Below are 16,524 nucleotides of genomic sequence, written 5' to 3'. Positions count from 1 at the left end.
AAACCAGCCAAGGCTCTGCCCTGCTCTGCAGGCCTGTCCTTTTGCTTGTCAGAGATCCAACCAAACTGAAGCCTGAATTTCAATCCAAGTGAAATATCTGAGGCCATTGCCTGAGCCAAAAATAAAAATGCAGCAGGAGAAGAACCCAACATGAACACAGCAGAAGCATTTCAGTGACCTCAACTCGGGGCAGCGGCCTTTAGCAGTTTCCTGTGACCTCCCTGTGTGCAGCTAGAATCTGGAAGGGTGCAGACAAAGCCATTGGGCCTGTCTCTAATTGGTCTCACATCATCAGCATTCCAGAACAGGAAACTCTGCAGCCAGGAATTCTTGCTTCTTTGCCATAATATTTGAGAAGCAAACCTTTTCCCCCTGCACATACTTAGTTCTGCTAGTTTGCAGCAGGTTCATTTTCCTAGTTTCAATAACTACAATAAGAGCATCGTGTCTGGCCTATCTCTTGGTGATGGACTATTAGATTTCTAGGGTATGAACTTCTTCCTCACTTGCTATGGGTCAGTAAGCTAATGTTTGGGTCAGACTGTTCATAAAATATATAGTCTCATTCCATGGTGCTTTTTTTTTTTTTTTTTAGACAGAGTCTCTCTGTGTCGCCCAGGCTGGAGTGCAGTGGCATGATCTCGGCTCACTGCAACCTCTGCCTCCTGGGTTCAAGTGATTCTCCTGCCTCAGCCTCCTAAGTAGCTGGGATTACAGGCATGCATATGGTGCATTTATTGAAATTCAAAGTGAGATTTATGCTGCCCCAAAATGGGGGAGATGTTCCCCTGCTCCTATCCCAAAGAAGGGGACCGGTTCGTCAGGGCACACACAGATAATTAGGAGTGCTCCCAAGAGCATCCACAGAAGTCAAACTCTGGTTCTCTCTTCCTGGTCTCATGTCTTGTGGTGTATCCAGTGTTGACATGCACCCAGTTAACTCTGGTGCAGCTGTCCCAACAGTTAAAACACAAACATATTTCCACATAGGCTGGTAAATGGCTGTCATCTCTAGCTGGCCCTCCTCATCCCCATCCCCCAAAAAAACTTGACAACATTTAACAATTATGTTTTTTTCCCTTGGGAAGAAGAGGCACTGATAAGGATTGGGAGAAGGCTAAAAAAGGAACGCCTAATTTTTAATTGAAATTTTATTAAATAGGGGCAAACTCAGCTCCTTTTGGCCAAATTCCTGAGTCAGAGCTATATATACTAGTTCATATAAGCTATTTCATAGCTTGATTAATCAATGCAAATAAATGAAATAAAAAGTAATGCTTTACATCTTAAGGTTCATCTCATGCAGTCCCAGCTTATGAGTTTGAGACTCTCTGGGGAGGTACCAAAACTACGTTCCTACTCATTAACTCACAGACCTTGGAGCAAGACAATTTGGAGAGAGGAGAGTACAACCCAGAGTAGCTCCCCCGGCCCCCAAATCCTGCACAAAATCTGCAAGTTGGAAGAAACTTTAGATTAACCCAAGCTTCTCTTTTACTTCTGTGGAGAGTGAGAGTTAGAAATAAAGTAACTTACCCAAGACCCCTGTGACACCAAGGCCAACCTGCGCCAAGGACTCGGGGCTCCTCACTCAAGCTGAGGTCTACTCTCTGTAGTAAGTACCCCATTGAAGTAGTATTGGTCTCCTTTTTATTGCAGAAGTTGTTGAAATCGGCAGGGTATGGTGGCTCACACCTGTAATCCCAGCACTTTAGGAGGCCAAGGCGGGCGGATCACAAGGTCAGGAGTTCGAGACTAGCCTGGCCAACGTGGTGAAACCCCGTCTCTACTAAAAATACAAAAAAAAAATTAGCTGGGCATGGTGACGGGTGCCTGTAATCCCAGCTACTTCGGAGGCTGACGCAAGAGAATCACTCGAAACCAGAAGGCGGAGGTTGCAGTGAGCTGGGATCATGCCACTGCACTCCAGCCTGGGCAACAAGAGTGAAACTCCATCTCAAAAAAAAAAAAAAAACAAGTTGTTGAAACCTAACTGCTTCACAGTTGCATAAAAGCAATTTATTTTATGAAGTAGATGTAAAACTTCTAGCTTTGCTTTGTTAGATGGCCCAGGTAGGACATAAAGAAGCAGAAAATACCACAGAGAAACAGCCCAGAGGTTCTTGGCCAAAGAGCAAATAAATGGGACTAAGACGCACCACCAAGACGGCTTTTAGGTAGAATTGAAAAGTCAGGCCGGGCACGGTGGCTCATACCTGTAATCCCAGCACTTTGGGAGGCCGAGGCAGGTGCATCACCTGAGGTCAGGAGTTCAAGACCAGCCTGGCCAACATGGAGAAACCTCGTCTCTACTAAAAATACAAAATTAGCCAGGCGTGGTGGCACATGCCTGTAATCCCAGCTAGCTGGGAGGCTGAGGCAGGAGAATTGCTTGAACCCAGGAGGTGGAGGTTGCGGTGAGCCGAGATTGCGCCATTGTACTCCAGCCTCAAGAGCAAAACTCCATCTCAAAAAAAAAAAAGAGGCCGGGCGCGGTGGCTCACGCCTGCAATCCCAGCACTTTGGGAGGCCGAGGTGGGCGGATCACCTGAGGTCGGGAGTTTGAGACCAGCCTGACCCACATGGAGAAACCCTATCTCTACTAAAAATACAAAATTAGCCAGGCTTAGTGGTGCATGCCTGTAATCCCAGCTACTTGGGAAGGCTGAGGCAGGAGAATCGCTTGAACCTGGGAGGTGGAGGTTGTGGTGAGCTGAGATCGTGCCATTGCACTCCAGCCTGGCCAACAAGAGCAAAAACTCTGTCTCAAAAAAAAGAAAAAAGAAAAAGAAAAATCAGAGTGAGTTGATAGGGAGTGACAGTGATGCACAGCATTGCATCACTGATATTGACTTCTTAAATGATGTTCTAAATGATTTCCATTTAGGTTGGTGGAAAAGCAAGTGCGATTTTTGCCATTAGAAGTAACAGAAATCACTGGTTAATATTAATATTAGTGGTTTCAACTATTTTAATCAAATGATGTGTTTAAAATACGTACTTGTGAAAGTTAAATGAATACGTACACTACTCTGGACCTTATTGGTTGGTAAGAACGTAAGCCAGCAGGTGACACTTGCAAATTCAGTGTGGGGGTCCTGTGTAAGTATCCCTGGGTACTCCCTCTGTGATGCATTTTCCACTAGATTAGGTCAGTGGTTCTCAACAGGGATGGTTTTGCCCCGCAGAGGCATTTGGCAGTGTTTGGAGATATTGCTGGTTGTCACAACCGGGAGGAGGGGGTGACATGGCTACTGGCATCTAGCCGAGAGAGGCCAGGGATGCTGCTACACATCCTATGATGGACAGGACACCCCCTCACATCAAAGGATTATAACTCAAAATGTCAGTAGGGCCAAGGCTGATATCCCTAGGTATGAAAAAAAATGAAGCAATGAATGTTTTCAAGAAAAAAAAAAACAGAAAAACCCATTGGATGACTTTGGTCAGTAGCAAATGTCTCCCTGCAGTTGCAGACACTGCGAAGGGAGGACGTTGGTCTTTGTTTTCTGTGATGTACAGCAACATCCAACAAGCAGTGAAACTGCTTATCGCTGGACTGGATGACTCAGAATGAAGACACCAGCTTTCATTTGATGTATCACACAGGAACACCAAAGGGACATTTCTCTTTCATTACCTGTTGCAATTTTCAGCAGAGATGATTACATTGGTAGATTTGCCTTATATGAAAGATGTGTTCCTGAAAAGTTGTATATGCTAAATCATATTTTAAATACAGTCAAGAAACTCAGTAAGTACTCAGGGGGGCCAATGAATCTTTTTTTTTTTTTTTTTTTTTTTTTTTTGAGATGGTGTCTTGCTCTGTCACCCAGGCTGGAGTGCAATGGTGCAATATCAGTTGACTGCAGCCTCTGTCTCCTGGGTTTCAGCGATTGTCGTGCCTTAGCCTCATGGGTAGCTGGGATTACAGGCACACACCACCACGCCTGGCTAATTTTTGTATTTTTAGTAGAGACAGCGTTTCACCATGTTGGCCAGGCTGGTCTTGATCTCCTGACCTCAGGTGATCCACCCACCTCAGCCTCCCAAAGTGCTGGGATTACAGGCATAAGCCACCGCACCCAGCCCAATGAATCTTTTTCTTCTGGTGTGGGGGAGGTGCAGGGGGAGGGAGTCTCGCTCTGTTGCCAGGCTGGAGTGCAGTGGTGCAATTTCTCGGCTCTCTGCAAACTCTGACTCCCGGGTTCAAGCGATTCTCCTGCCTAGCCTCCCGAGTAGCTGGGATTACAGGCACACACCACCACACCCAGCTAATTTTTGTATTTTTAGTAGAGACGGGGTTTCACCATTTTGACCAGGATGGTCTCGAACTCCTGACCTCAGGTGATCCACCTGCCTCAGCCTCCCAAAGTGCTGGGATTACAGGCATGAGCCACTGCACCTGGCCAATGAATCTTTTTAAAGTGAAAAAATAAAATCCTATTCTCAAAGAGGAACACACCCATATATTGCATTTTTTAATGTAAATATTTATCCTGAACTTTACATTTTTATTACAGGGCTCCATAAATATTATGTAAGAGAACAATTTCCCTTTCTCCTTCCTTTTCCTCCCCTTATTCTTTTCCTTTAAAGAGAAAAGGGTTGGGGGAGGGATTAACTATAGATTCTTGGAATTTGGAAAGTCATTGATCAATCTATCCATACTACAGTTTAAAAGATACCTGCTGGGTTACATACAAATTGTTAGAAAATAGGGCTTAGTTCTATTTTGAAATCATTAATTTTTTTTTATCTCATGCTTTTTGTTCAGTTACTGACCTTTGGTTAGAAAGAGCAGGTGCGCTCAGCTCTTCCATCACCCCATGGGTGTTTGCTGCACCAGAAATATCCGATAAGACCCAATCTCTTCACTCACTGGAGCCTGGTATCAGCAGAGATAAGGGAGTGGTACTGAAGGAACCCAGGGTTTTTCCTCCTTATCAATCACTGCCCTGGGGCAACATCCCTAGGTGTATAAATCACTGACTAACCAGCAGGGGAAAGGGGGCTGGAAGGAGGAAATTTATATGATAAAGCTATCATTAGTGTCACTTTAGTGATAGAAGGTTACAGAGGTGTGACCAGTGGGGACAAAGCCATTGCCACTAGGAAGGAGCTGGCCCAGATGAGAGAGGCTCTAGAAGACATGGGTCTGACCTTTATCCTCACTGGAAGGAGGAGGGGGCTGGGAAGAGGAAGATGCTAGAGGTGACCCTGCCATATCCAGGATGGCGCCTGTGTCAAGGAGACGGGTACTAGAGTCACCTGTGAGGGGTGGCGTCGCAGCCTTTGCATAGTCCTTCCACTTACAAGTATGTTTCTCATTTTAGTCTCACAGCAACCCAGTGAATAGGAAGGGGTTCACCGTGAGCAGCATTTTACAAATGAGAAAACCAAAGCACCAAGAACTTAAGTAGTAACTTGCCCACTGTCACTCAGCTACAAAGGATTTGTGGTTTGACACAGGTGTTCTGATTGGAAGCCCTGCGTTTCCCTATGCGATGGCTCCCTGCTCTCGCTGGGATGGCCAGGCCTCAGCCGGCAGCGTGGTGCTTGGTAAGAGCCTTGGCTGGGCTGCCAGGAGCCCTGGGTTCCAGTCACAACTCTGTCTCCAACTCACTGCGTCCCCGGTAGGCAATCCCTAGCCCTCTTGGAGTCTCTTTTCTCATCTAGGCAAGGAGGGGGTTGACTGAGATGTACTCAGGTCTCCATAGTGACATGGGTGAAGTCAGGCTGCAATGCAGCTGCACAGAAGGCAGCAGGCAGCCTGGGGGGCACCCTGGCAGGAGCAGTCCTTGCTGTTCGCTAAGCACTTCCCACCACGGCCAGGAACTGGGAATACACTGCATCCATAATGTTACCTGAGCCCCGCAGCACCCCAGGAGGTGGGTGCTATGTAGTCTCCATTTAGCTGATAAGGACACTGAAGTGCAGGAAGCTCAGAAAGGTGACGTGACTTGCGTAAGGTCATTAGTCTGCTCAGACTGTCACACGGAAGACCACAGACTGGGTGGCTTAGACAACAGAAATGTGTTGCCCCCAGTTCTGGAGGCTGGAAATTTCAGATCAAGGTCCCAACAGGGTTGGTTTCTGGAGAGGCCTCTCCTCCTGGCTTGCAGGAGTGTGTACGTCCCCACAGGGCGCTGCCTCTGAGGCATGCGGAGTTGGGGAGAGCAAGATCCCCGTGCTCTTCTTCTAAGGACACTTATGAGCTTGGATCAGGGTCTCACCCTCATGACTTCATTTAATCTTTTTTTTTTTTTTTTTGAGACAGAGTTTTGCTCTTGTCACCCAGGCTAGAGTGCAGTGGTGTGATCACTGCAAACCTCCACCTCCCGGGTTCAAGCAATTCTCCTGCCTCAGCCTCCCGAGTAGCTGGGATTACAGGCATGCGTCACCACGCCCGGCTAATTTTGTATTTTCAGTAGAGTCGGGGTTTCACCATGTTGGCCAGGCTGGCCTTGAACTCCTGACCTCGGGTGATCCACTCGCCTCGGCCTCCCAAAGTGCTGAGATTACAGGCATGAGCCACCATGCCCGGCCTACCTCATTTAATCTTGATTACCTCCTAAGCATGGTATCTCCAAATATAGTCACATTGTGGGTAAGGGGTTTAACATATGACTAACAGGGGGACACAGTTCAGTTCATAGCAGTCACACAGCCAAGAATTGATGTGAAGCTCCTTGCTGGCTGGCCTCACCACCTGTATGTTTCACTTGACCCAGAGAGCCAAGCTGGGGGTAAAGCTGCTGGGTGCAGGAAGTCTTGTCTTCCTGTGCCTCTGCTGGAATAGGTGTACACGCACACACCCACATACACACACACTCTCTCTCTCTTTCTCCCCCCTCCAACCCCCCCACCCCGCAACAGTGTGTCTCCATCCAAGTCACTGCCTCCTCTCCAAGGTATGAGGGTGGGTAGGAAGATCTTCCTTTCACTAAGCCCTCTGGGTCCTGAATGGTGGTGGGGTAAGTCAGTGGCAGACTAGGAGATAATGCCCCCAAGACCATCCTGCACCCAGCACTGAAACTCAAGACGCTGTGGAAAAAGCAAAAGAAGCCTGAGGCTGAGCCCTTGGGACTGGTTCCTTCGCAACCCTCTTCGAACCCAGTCAGTTCTGGACCCTCCCTGAATGCTGCAGGCTGAACAAAATTACACAGGTGCAATTCCCTGGGCTCCTAGGACTTGGTAAAAGTTGCCTGTTACCCTCGTGGAACGATGAAAACTCAGCCCATATCAGCAAACCACTCACTGGAGCAGCTGTATTTGAGCTTGTCAGTTACTCATTATTAAAAGCTTTGCAGACCAAATGCAGTGGCTCACACCTGTAATCCTAGCACTTTGGGAAGCCGAGGCGGGTGGATCACCTGAGGTCAAGAGTTCCAGACCAGCCTGGCCAACATGGCAAAACCCCGTCTCTACTAAAAATACAAAAATTAGCCAGGTGTGGTGGTGGGTGCCTGTAGTCCCAACTACTCGGGAGGCTGAGGTGGGAGGATCACTTGAGCCCAGGAGGTGGAGGGTGCAGTGAGCTGAGGTCACGCCACTGCACTTCAGCCTGGGTGACAGAGTGAGACCCTATCTCCAAAAAAATAAATAAATAAAAACTTCGCTGTAAAAACAAGTTATTTAGACTCCCGTGCAGGCTTCCACCAAGCCAAACAACAAACGAGTCATCCACCTGGAATGTTTCCTCTCTACATATTACAATATCTGTCATATTGTTTGAAAAATGTTTTCTTCCCACTGTCTCCTGCTTTAATGTTCACGCTCATGTTTTAAAGGTAGACTTACAAAGGTAGGAGTTTTTCCCTAATTTTTAAAAAACTCACAAGATTTCATAGACCACAGGATGTCATTCAGAAAATGAAAATGTGTCATTTTATCTTTTCAAACTGTCAAATAAAGGCAGCTAGTTAACAGAGAACCACTTAGCTCGTGTTAACTGATGTAGAAAGCTACCTCACCACAGATGTAACGCTGTGGCTGTCACTGGTGTGCCGAGCGTTTTCACGAGGCACTCCCCTCTCGTTTTCTGTCATTTCACTCTAGAGTCACTGCCAATTCCCTTCTCAATGGAGAGCTTCTGGTGTTCTGTCCATTGTCACTATAACCAGAATTGCTGGGTGACTGCGGACTCCCCCCCACTCATAAGCCCTAGTTCAGATCAGGAAAGCAAAATGTTTTTCAAGTGAAATTCAACCTTGAGCATTTTGGAAAAACAAACAGTTCATTTCAGTGAGTCATCTCCCTTCCCACTGGCAGGGTTGTCCAGAACAGTAGATTGTGCCGCCAGCTGCACCCGAGGCCACAGGGCTTCCCATTTGTGTCTTGCTGGCTTCAGTCTTGCTCATCATATCCATGGTTGACTTCTGCAGGTGTGAAAGCTGTGGAGCCGTTTTCCATTCTGAATGCAAAGAAAAGTCTGTCCCCTGCCCGAGGTGTGTTCGCCGAGAGCTGCAGAAGAAGCAGAAGTCTTTCTGGCAGAGACTGAACATGGACGAGAGTCTAGAGGAGGCTTGCACCATGTTCGAGCTGTCCTACCAGAACACCTGACTCCAGCCGACCCGAAGGCCAGGGATTCACCAATCAACAATCCATCAGCCCCAGAGCAGCCTCCTAACTAGCCAGTTAGACCCCTTTGGAAGAAGAGTATGTATCCTCTTCAACTAGATATAGATATATATATTTATTTATATATACGCAAATACCTGTATGTCCTGTACGTATGCTCTGTGTACATCATTGTCCAGATGATCCACAGAACCTCTGTGGCTCCAGAAACTACCAATAGCTAGATTACACTTAGCCAAGAATTTCAGCTGCTTGCTCCCAGACAAAACGTGGTATACACAATGCTTTATAGTTCAGACTTTTTTTTTCTCTCTGTCTCTCGGGACATTTTATTACCCAAGACACAAGAGGAAGCATTTCCTGCACAAAACAGTGCTTTAGGTTATTTTTGTGTTATTTATTTTTAGCCTTCACAGAGGCTGAGGTAACTGAGGCAGGCACCCATCATCATCTGTTTCATAAGAAAACCTTCAAAACACAAGAGACTGCTGGGTCCTTCCAGGACCTGGTGTCCGTGGCGCTCCCGCCTCAGTTCCTCCTGCGGAGGCGGGGAATCACGTAAGCAGAGCCGATGGCTGGAAACAGGAGCCAAGCCCCCTCTAACAGAAAGCATACACCCCTCATTTATGAGGAGGGCTGGTTCTGGTTTTGAAGTTAATCTCAGAAGTTTTTTTTCCTGAGAAGAGAAGAAACCTCTGCGACCAATAACTGCGTGTTGTCGGTCTGTTTGCCGGTACGAATCCCATCACCCACCTAATGATGTGACGCTCCACCGTGTTTTCCAGGCTGTACAGATGGCTTTCTTAACAGTTTTCAACGGGTGCCCATGGTTGATATTTATGATTTTTTTCACGATGCTGGCCGGAGGAAATGTCCTGGGGTGGTTGTTAAAGACATCGGCGTGTAGACTGGTAGATAAGGCTATCTAGTAAGTATATTCCCAAAGAGGGTAGTTTTAGTTTCTTTTCTCAGAATCCTGTGGAGGCAGTTCCTACCTATTCATTTTAAGTGCTTTATTTCTCGTTGTTCTTCCTGCACTTTCATTTCGACCTTTGTCAATGTGACCATTCTTGCTTTCTCATTTTTTTGTTTAAAACATCAGAGTAATGTGGAACTTCAAAATACCAACTTTGGACTATTAAGAAAATACAAACTTACAAGTATAATTAATGAATTAGACCTAATATTATTTAAATAAATATATATATACACACACACATATATATAATTGCCACCTGGAAGTAAAACAAAGAGTGCTAAAATAAATAATAGGAGTAAGAAAGAGATCTGCTTTGCTATTTGGCAAGTAGTGTTCTCCAGCTGCAGTGCCCTTGGAAGAGCACGTGGCAGTCACTGTGACCAAAACGGCAGGTAGGACAGCCCTGGGACCCTGACAGCTCCCATTCCTTCCCCTTAACTCTCCCTAGAGCAAGAAAATACATTTATAATGGAACAGTTCTCAGTAGACTTTATGAGAAGATTCTGTAGCTTTCGCGCTGAGCAGATGCCTTCTATGTCTTCATGGTTTAGTAGTTTTGCTGCTATTAGAATCAGTGGCTCACAACATACTTGGTACATTCAACCCCATTGCTCCTTTCCCCCACACGCCACTTCCCCAAGACCCCAACTCATGATACTTCCATCCATGTAGAGATGTGACATTTCAGACTGACTTTTGTGCAGTTAGATGTAAGCATTTTACCTCTCAACCCACACCAGTTCCTTTACCACACATTTCACTTAATAGCTCAACACCATGCATGCATTTATTTTCTGACTATACAGTAGCCGCAACCAAGGCTTGAAAACTTGTTAAAAGGCCAGGGCCCTATTCATGAGACGCCTAACGGTGCCTTTTACCCTTAGAAAAGCAGGTTGACTTTTCCCCCACTCTAGTTAAAGAGAATGTTGCACACAAAAGAAAAAGGGTGGAAAATCTCAAACACTTGGCAACAGGCAAACAAATTTGATCATCTCCTTTCCTCCTCCTCTTGGTAAAATACAGTATTTATATTTTCCAGCCTCAGAGAAGATAGCAGAACATGATCTTTCACAAGAGAATTATAGACCTGCTTATTATAAAACAGATGTGCTCCCATGGCAAAGTGCCTTCTCCCTCCGCCCCCGGCTCCCTGTCACTGTAGCTTACTTTTGCCTTCGCTGTAATTAATGTATCCGTGATTCCAACTGTCAGCGAGGCCATTCCTAGCACACTGCATTTGGAGACCTGAAGTGCAGTGCCATGTCCTCCCCTTGTAACATGTTTGCCCTGCATACAGAATTTCCTCTCCTAGCTCACAGGCACCCAGGGTCATACCTGCCGAGAGTCAAGGGCGAAATTCTGGATCCCTGTTCAAAACATCTTTGTTTTCACCAGTCCCCATTTAGAGGGCCCTGCTAAATACGAGCAGTCCCTGTGAACTCCTAAGGAGGACTTTCCACCCACATCATTTTCTGCTTATTTTCAAAAGGGAAACAAAAAATCGATGTGTTATCACCATCAGCTACCCAGAGCTGGGTCCATGTCCAGCACTCCTGTTTCCTCTCCTTTTCGTACAACCCTGACAGCTTGGTCGGTGCCAGCCATAGGCCTATGACATTCTCTGCCACCACCACCAAAATCTGATAGGACAGAGTGGAGCCAGCTTAGGAGTTGGGTCTGCCATGAAGATTCAGAATTGCTGTTTTCAGCCCAGAATGCCTTGGCGCACATGAACGCCCTTACTGTTTTCAACTCTAACAAATTACTTGGTGCACTGTTAGGTAATTGTTCCACTGCTTAGAAACTGTCGAAACAAAAGCAAATCTGTGGATTACCACCTCTTTCAGACCAAACTAATACCTGCTTTTCCTCGTGTTCCATTTTTCATCCCATATTAAATATCTTGCACATAAAACATATGAAAAAATGGCCAATTAATCTCCTGGAGCTGGCAACTGACTCCGGGGAACCGCTTTTTGCTGAAAGGCTCATTCCCTAGTGTATCACTTGAGGAAATCCCTCCTAAAAGTGCCAGAAACTCATGTGTGAGATCGTCCAACCCTGGTGAAATGTTGGCATCTAACCCCGCAGTAAAGAAGCCAGTTCCTAAAATAGACCTCATTTTGCACCGCGGCAGGAAGGCCACAAAGTACTTAAAAAGCAGTCAACTGGAATGGGGGTAGTGTTCTTTCCAGGCCCGCTTTTTCCAAAGTTAAAAGCCTCTTTATATGAAAACCATGTAAACTCTCAGCGGCCCCCTTTGCTTCACTGCCTTTTCTAGGGAGTGCATTAGAGTCATGTTTACGTCTGTAGTGCTAAAGGGTCACCTAGTTAGGAGCTTTAACATTGGATTCGCTGAGAGGGTCATCAGTTTTTGATTCTTCTAGAGTAGGCCTCCACCAAGAAAGGAATACGTCTAATACTTGGGATCTGTGGTTTGCAACACAAGTGGTATCCCTCAGACTCCTGAAAAGGGACTATGCCGTGACTTCCTTCCGGCTGCAGTGAGATCCGAGGTGTTTACACCACCCTAGTTGCCGAATGCAGCCGTTGCTCAGCTAGAGTGCATCCTCTGATGGAGCCTAGCCTCTGTTTTTGTCTCTGTGTGTTGTGTGTACACACTGAACGTGGACGTCGGATAGTTCTTTTCTGTGCCTCCTCAGAGAGGCTTGGCTTCCAAACCTGGGAGTTTGTTCTCTACCCATTGGCTAGAAAAGGCCGTCCATAAATTAGTATATCCAGGTGGGACTAGCACGATGCCACGCACACTGAACATTTTCTGCAGAGGGGCGTTAGCAGTGGAAGTAGAGACACATTCTGGTCCTCCTTTAGAGTCAAGCCAATGCTGTTGCTCGTGTGTTTGTGCACAATTATTCATCTCCGTTGATCTGACACACTCTCTTGAAATCACTAGATTATGAAACAGATCTTCACCTCCTGATTCCAATACTGCCTGGTTTCAACACAGGGGTTATTTTATTTTTTTACTTCTCCTAGTAAATAGAGATGTGTATAATTTTTGCCCATTTTATTTCTTGAGTTGTCTGCACCACTTCTTTTCTTACTCTGAAATAATGTGAAAATGTGAAGTTGGAGCAAGACCTTGAAAGAGCCTCCCTCCTTTGCGTGACCTGAATCGGTAGCGGCACTCTCTGTTTCCCCTGCCTCCGTGTCACTTGTTAGTGATGGGCATTAGGAGCTTCATATGTTGCACACCTTGTATCACTCTTCCGACCCTGAGTCAAGTAGAGCTGTCTGCTCGAGGTCGAATCCAGTGATGGGTGACTAAGCTCTGCTCAGTTAATGTAAACAGACAAGTGTTGATTTCTGTCATGTGGAACGGTGTTTCGACAGTTAAGTCTAGCACCCAGTAGTCTCCTTATTGGTAGACAATTCTAATTTCATTGGATTCAAAAATCTCTGACTCAAGGGTCTTTCCTTAGTGCGTTTTAATGGGTGAATGGCTGAGGGAAAATCCAAGTCATTGTTAAACTCTAGGTAAAAGACAAGAGTATGGGATACCCTCCTAACCATACCAGTAGTTGTCAGTTTTATTTAAAGTGGGTTCCACTTGGCCAGGATTGGTGGCTCACGCCTGTAATCCCAGCCCTTTGGGAGGCCAAGGCAGGCAGATCACTTGAGGTCAGGAGTTTGAGACCAGCCGGGCCAAAAATGGTGAAATCAGGTCTATACTAAAAATAAAAAAATTAGGCTGAGCGTAGTGGCTCATGCCTGTAATCCCAACACTTTGAAGGCCGAGGTGGGTGAATCACTTGAGGTCAGGAGTTTGAGGCCAGCCTGGCCAACATGGTGAAACCCCCCTCTTTACTAAAAATACAAAAATTAGCCAAGTGTTGTGGTGGATGCCTATAATACCAGATACTTGGGAGACTGAGGCAGGAGAATTGCTTGAACCTGGGAGGCAGAGGTTGCAGTGAGCCGAGATTGCGCCACTGCACTCCAGCCTGGGCGACAGAGCAAGACTCCGTCTCAAAAAAAAAAAAAAAGTAAGTTCCAAATGATCATGTTTTGTGGCACTGTCCTCGTAAAGTGGCCGCTGGTGTGATGGAAAGCATTGCTAAACTCAAGTGAGACAACTGCTGTTTTGCTTTGGATTTTCCCTGTGAAAAGAGAAGCCACTGCCTGCTCGTCTTGTTAGAAAGACAAGACTTTGAATGAAGTTCCAGACGTTGAATGAAGCTGGTTGTTGCCCAGAGTAGAAGATTCAGGCACGTACAGCAACTCACAGCAACTCCTAACTCTTAGGAGGGCTCCCTCCTATTGGCCGTGAAGCTGCAAACCAGCCTCTCTCTTTTCCCTGGATCTTTCTTGCCCCTAGTTCTGAGCCCCAGCCCAGAGGCAGGCCTCATGGCTAATAAACCAGCTAGAGGACAGCTGGGGCCTGTGGCTCCTTCTCCATGTTGGCCTTCCCTGTGTCTCTTGTCCCTGTAGGAGTGCCTTATAGTACTGTCTCGTGCTTCTAGTCTAGTCTGAACCACTTGAAGCCTGCAGGACCCCTCAACTAAATCTGGATCCCTTTGCTTCTTCCCTGCTGGCTACTCTTCATATAGATGCTCTTGGAGCCTGTGCATTCCATGATGCATGTCAGAACTCTCACCTTGTTCAGCCTGGTGTGCCTTAACCTCAGGAGTAAAGGGAATCATGTCGGAAACACATCGTTAAAGTAGAATGGTACAAACATTGGCTTCTTAGTGCCATTAGCACTTTTACCAGGAAATGCAAAAGATGCAACCACATAATGTTTTCACTTTGTTTTATACTGTTCTTCAATCGCTCTTTTTGTTTATTTGTTTGTTTGCTTTCGTTAACCAAACTCGGGAATGTCATGATGTCACCAAGGCCAATGGGTAGAGAAATAAAAACCAGCCATCCAGAATTGAATCTGTAAAGTCAGTGAACTTAGCCTTTTCAGGTTCAAAATTACACAAACACAAGGATTTTCTTATCTTTCACCTTTCAAAGATTTTCTTTTTATTTTGCCACCTGTTTTCCAAATAAGAAGTGGGAAGCCTCTTAGATAAATTGTGATAAAAATGTCTCTTTGTTTGGCGTGAGCTATCAAATTAGCTTTGTGTGTCCACTGAGCCATCAAATTAGGCTTTGGCTGCTGGAGGCCTAGGTTCTAGCTTTGGTCACCTATCAGAATCTTACTGTTACGCTGGGCATGGTGGCATGTGCCTACAGTCCCAGCTATTTGGGAGGCTGAAGTGGGTAGATTGCTTGAGCCCAGGAGCCTGTGCAATATGGTGAGACCCATCTCAAAAAACAAACAAAAAAAGAAGTAGAATCTTACTGTGAATAGCTACTAGCCTACCCTAGGAGATATATATTTTAAATCTGTTTCTTAGGAATAGTAGCTAAAAGAAGGAACGGTCAAAGGAGGGAAAGTGGTTGGCCGCAGCAGCTCACACCTGTAATCCCAGCTCTTTGGGAGGCCTTGGTGGGAGGATCACTGGAGCCCAGGAGTTCAAGACAAGTCTGGGCAAGATAGCGAGACCCTCATCTCTTTGAAAAATATATATATATACTTTTTTTCTTAAAGGAGAGAAAATGCTTAGGTTGCAAATGGAGAGTATTGAACATGGTGATGTAGAACACTTCTGCACAACTTGTTCTCTAGCTCCTGGGTCAGGTCTATGCCGTTTTTTCTTATATCTGCTCACACAGTACAGAAATGACTAAAATTTTGGGTCTGGGCTGTTATATCACTTTGTGTTAAGTTATTTGTAGTAGCTAATGTGCTAACTTATATATGTGTTCTTTCTGTTTTTTGGATTTTACCTTTTGTTTTGGCATAACTTATCTATATTTTTGTTTACATTATTTTAAAAATATCAGTAACTGTAATAATATAAAATTGAAGTTGTATTGTTGACAATACCTCTAGTTTTTAAGGTCATCTGTCACATAATTTAAGTGCACCAGTTCCTAATGTATAAAGTTGTCTCTCTCTCTCAATAAACAATGCAGAAAATACTTTCCTTTCTCATAACAACTTGATTAAAATACTACTCTTGAGGGAGTGGTGAAAGCCCAAGGTGAGCCCTATATATTAATTCAAAGTCAAGATTTGAGCTTTATTGAAAATGAGCCACAGCCAGGCGCAGAGTCCGAGGCAGGCAGATCACCTAAAGTCGAGAGTTCGAGACCAGCCTGGCCAACATGGCAAAACCCCCTCTCTACTAAAAATACAAAAATTAGCCGGGCATGGTGGTGGGCACCTGTAATCCCAGCTACTCAGGGGAGGCTGAGGCAGGGAGAATTGCTTGAACCTTGGAGGCGGAGGCTGCAGTGAGCTGAGATCGTGCCACTGCACTTCAGCCTGGGCGACAGAGCACGACTCTGTCTCAAACAAACAAAAAAAAAAGAACCACTTTTAAATTATCTCTAGTATCTTACAGATAGACTTTTAAAACAATTCATCAACCTACAATATTCTCATCAGCCCTTTCCATGCTCATGAAAAATGTAGTGTAACTTTTAAAAAGATGCAGGTGTAGTGTCATGGGCCTTATTTGCTGAGTCTAAGCATGATTGCTTTCAGTTCCAAGACAAAGCTGCCAAAGCTCATGCGTGGATGTTCTCCCACCAAAGCTTTTCCCCAAGCCTTCTGGCCCTGATTCCATTTCACCATTCCTGCACTCTCCAAATTAGATGGCCAAGTGCCAGGTGGCCAGCTAGGCGAAAGCGTTGGTCCTTCCTTCAGGGACCATATTTTGGGAGCAAAGAGTGGAGAGTAAAGAAAAACTGTTCCTCCTCGAAATGACAGCTCTCTGGGAGTTGAGAAACGATCAGAAATATCTGCAGGGCCTCATGCCGGGGCTGACCCTCACCCACTCAAAAGGCCAGGGGTACAACAACTATCCACGTGGAACCTTTAGAAGGCTCCATTTAAACTCACTTTCCCAAAGGAAGACATGGAAAAGAGACTAGAAAAG

At 45.7% G+C, this 16,524-nt stretch overlaps 1 protein-coding gene across 2 annotated transcripts in view; it reads left to right on the top strand.

Annotated features, from left to right (window-relative positions):
- Window positions 1-15,562, top strand: part of PLEKHM3 (pleckstrin homology domain containing M3) — a 203,710-nt gene extending 188,148 nt beyond the window's left edge. For both annotated transcript variants that reach the window (XM_004033125.5, XM_055379506.2), the window contains one exon: window positions 8,388-15,562. In XM_004033125.5, the coding sequence (XP_004033173.2) occupies window positions 8,388-8,565 (178 nt within the window). In that variant the 3' untranslated portion in view covers window positions 8,566-15,562. The remainder of the gene's footprint in view (window positions 1-8,387) is intronic.
- Window positions 15,563-16,524: the final 962 nt, after the last annotated feature.

Source organism: Gorilla gorilla, chromosome 11, assembly GCF_029281585.2.
Source record: "Gorilla gorilla gorilla isolate KB3781 chromosome 11, NHGRI_mGorGor1-v2.1_pri, whole genome shotgun sequence".
Lineage (NCBI taxonomy): Eukaryota > Metazoa > Chordata > Mammalia > Primates > Hominidae > Gorilla > Gorilla gorilla.
The sequence above is the reverse complement of the archived record's forward strand: the minus strand, read 5'-3'. Positions and strand labels throughout refer to the sequence as shown.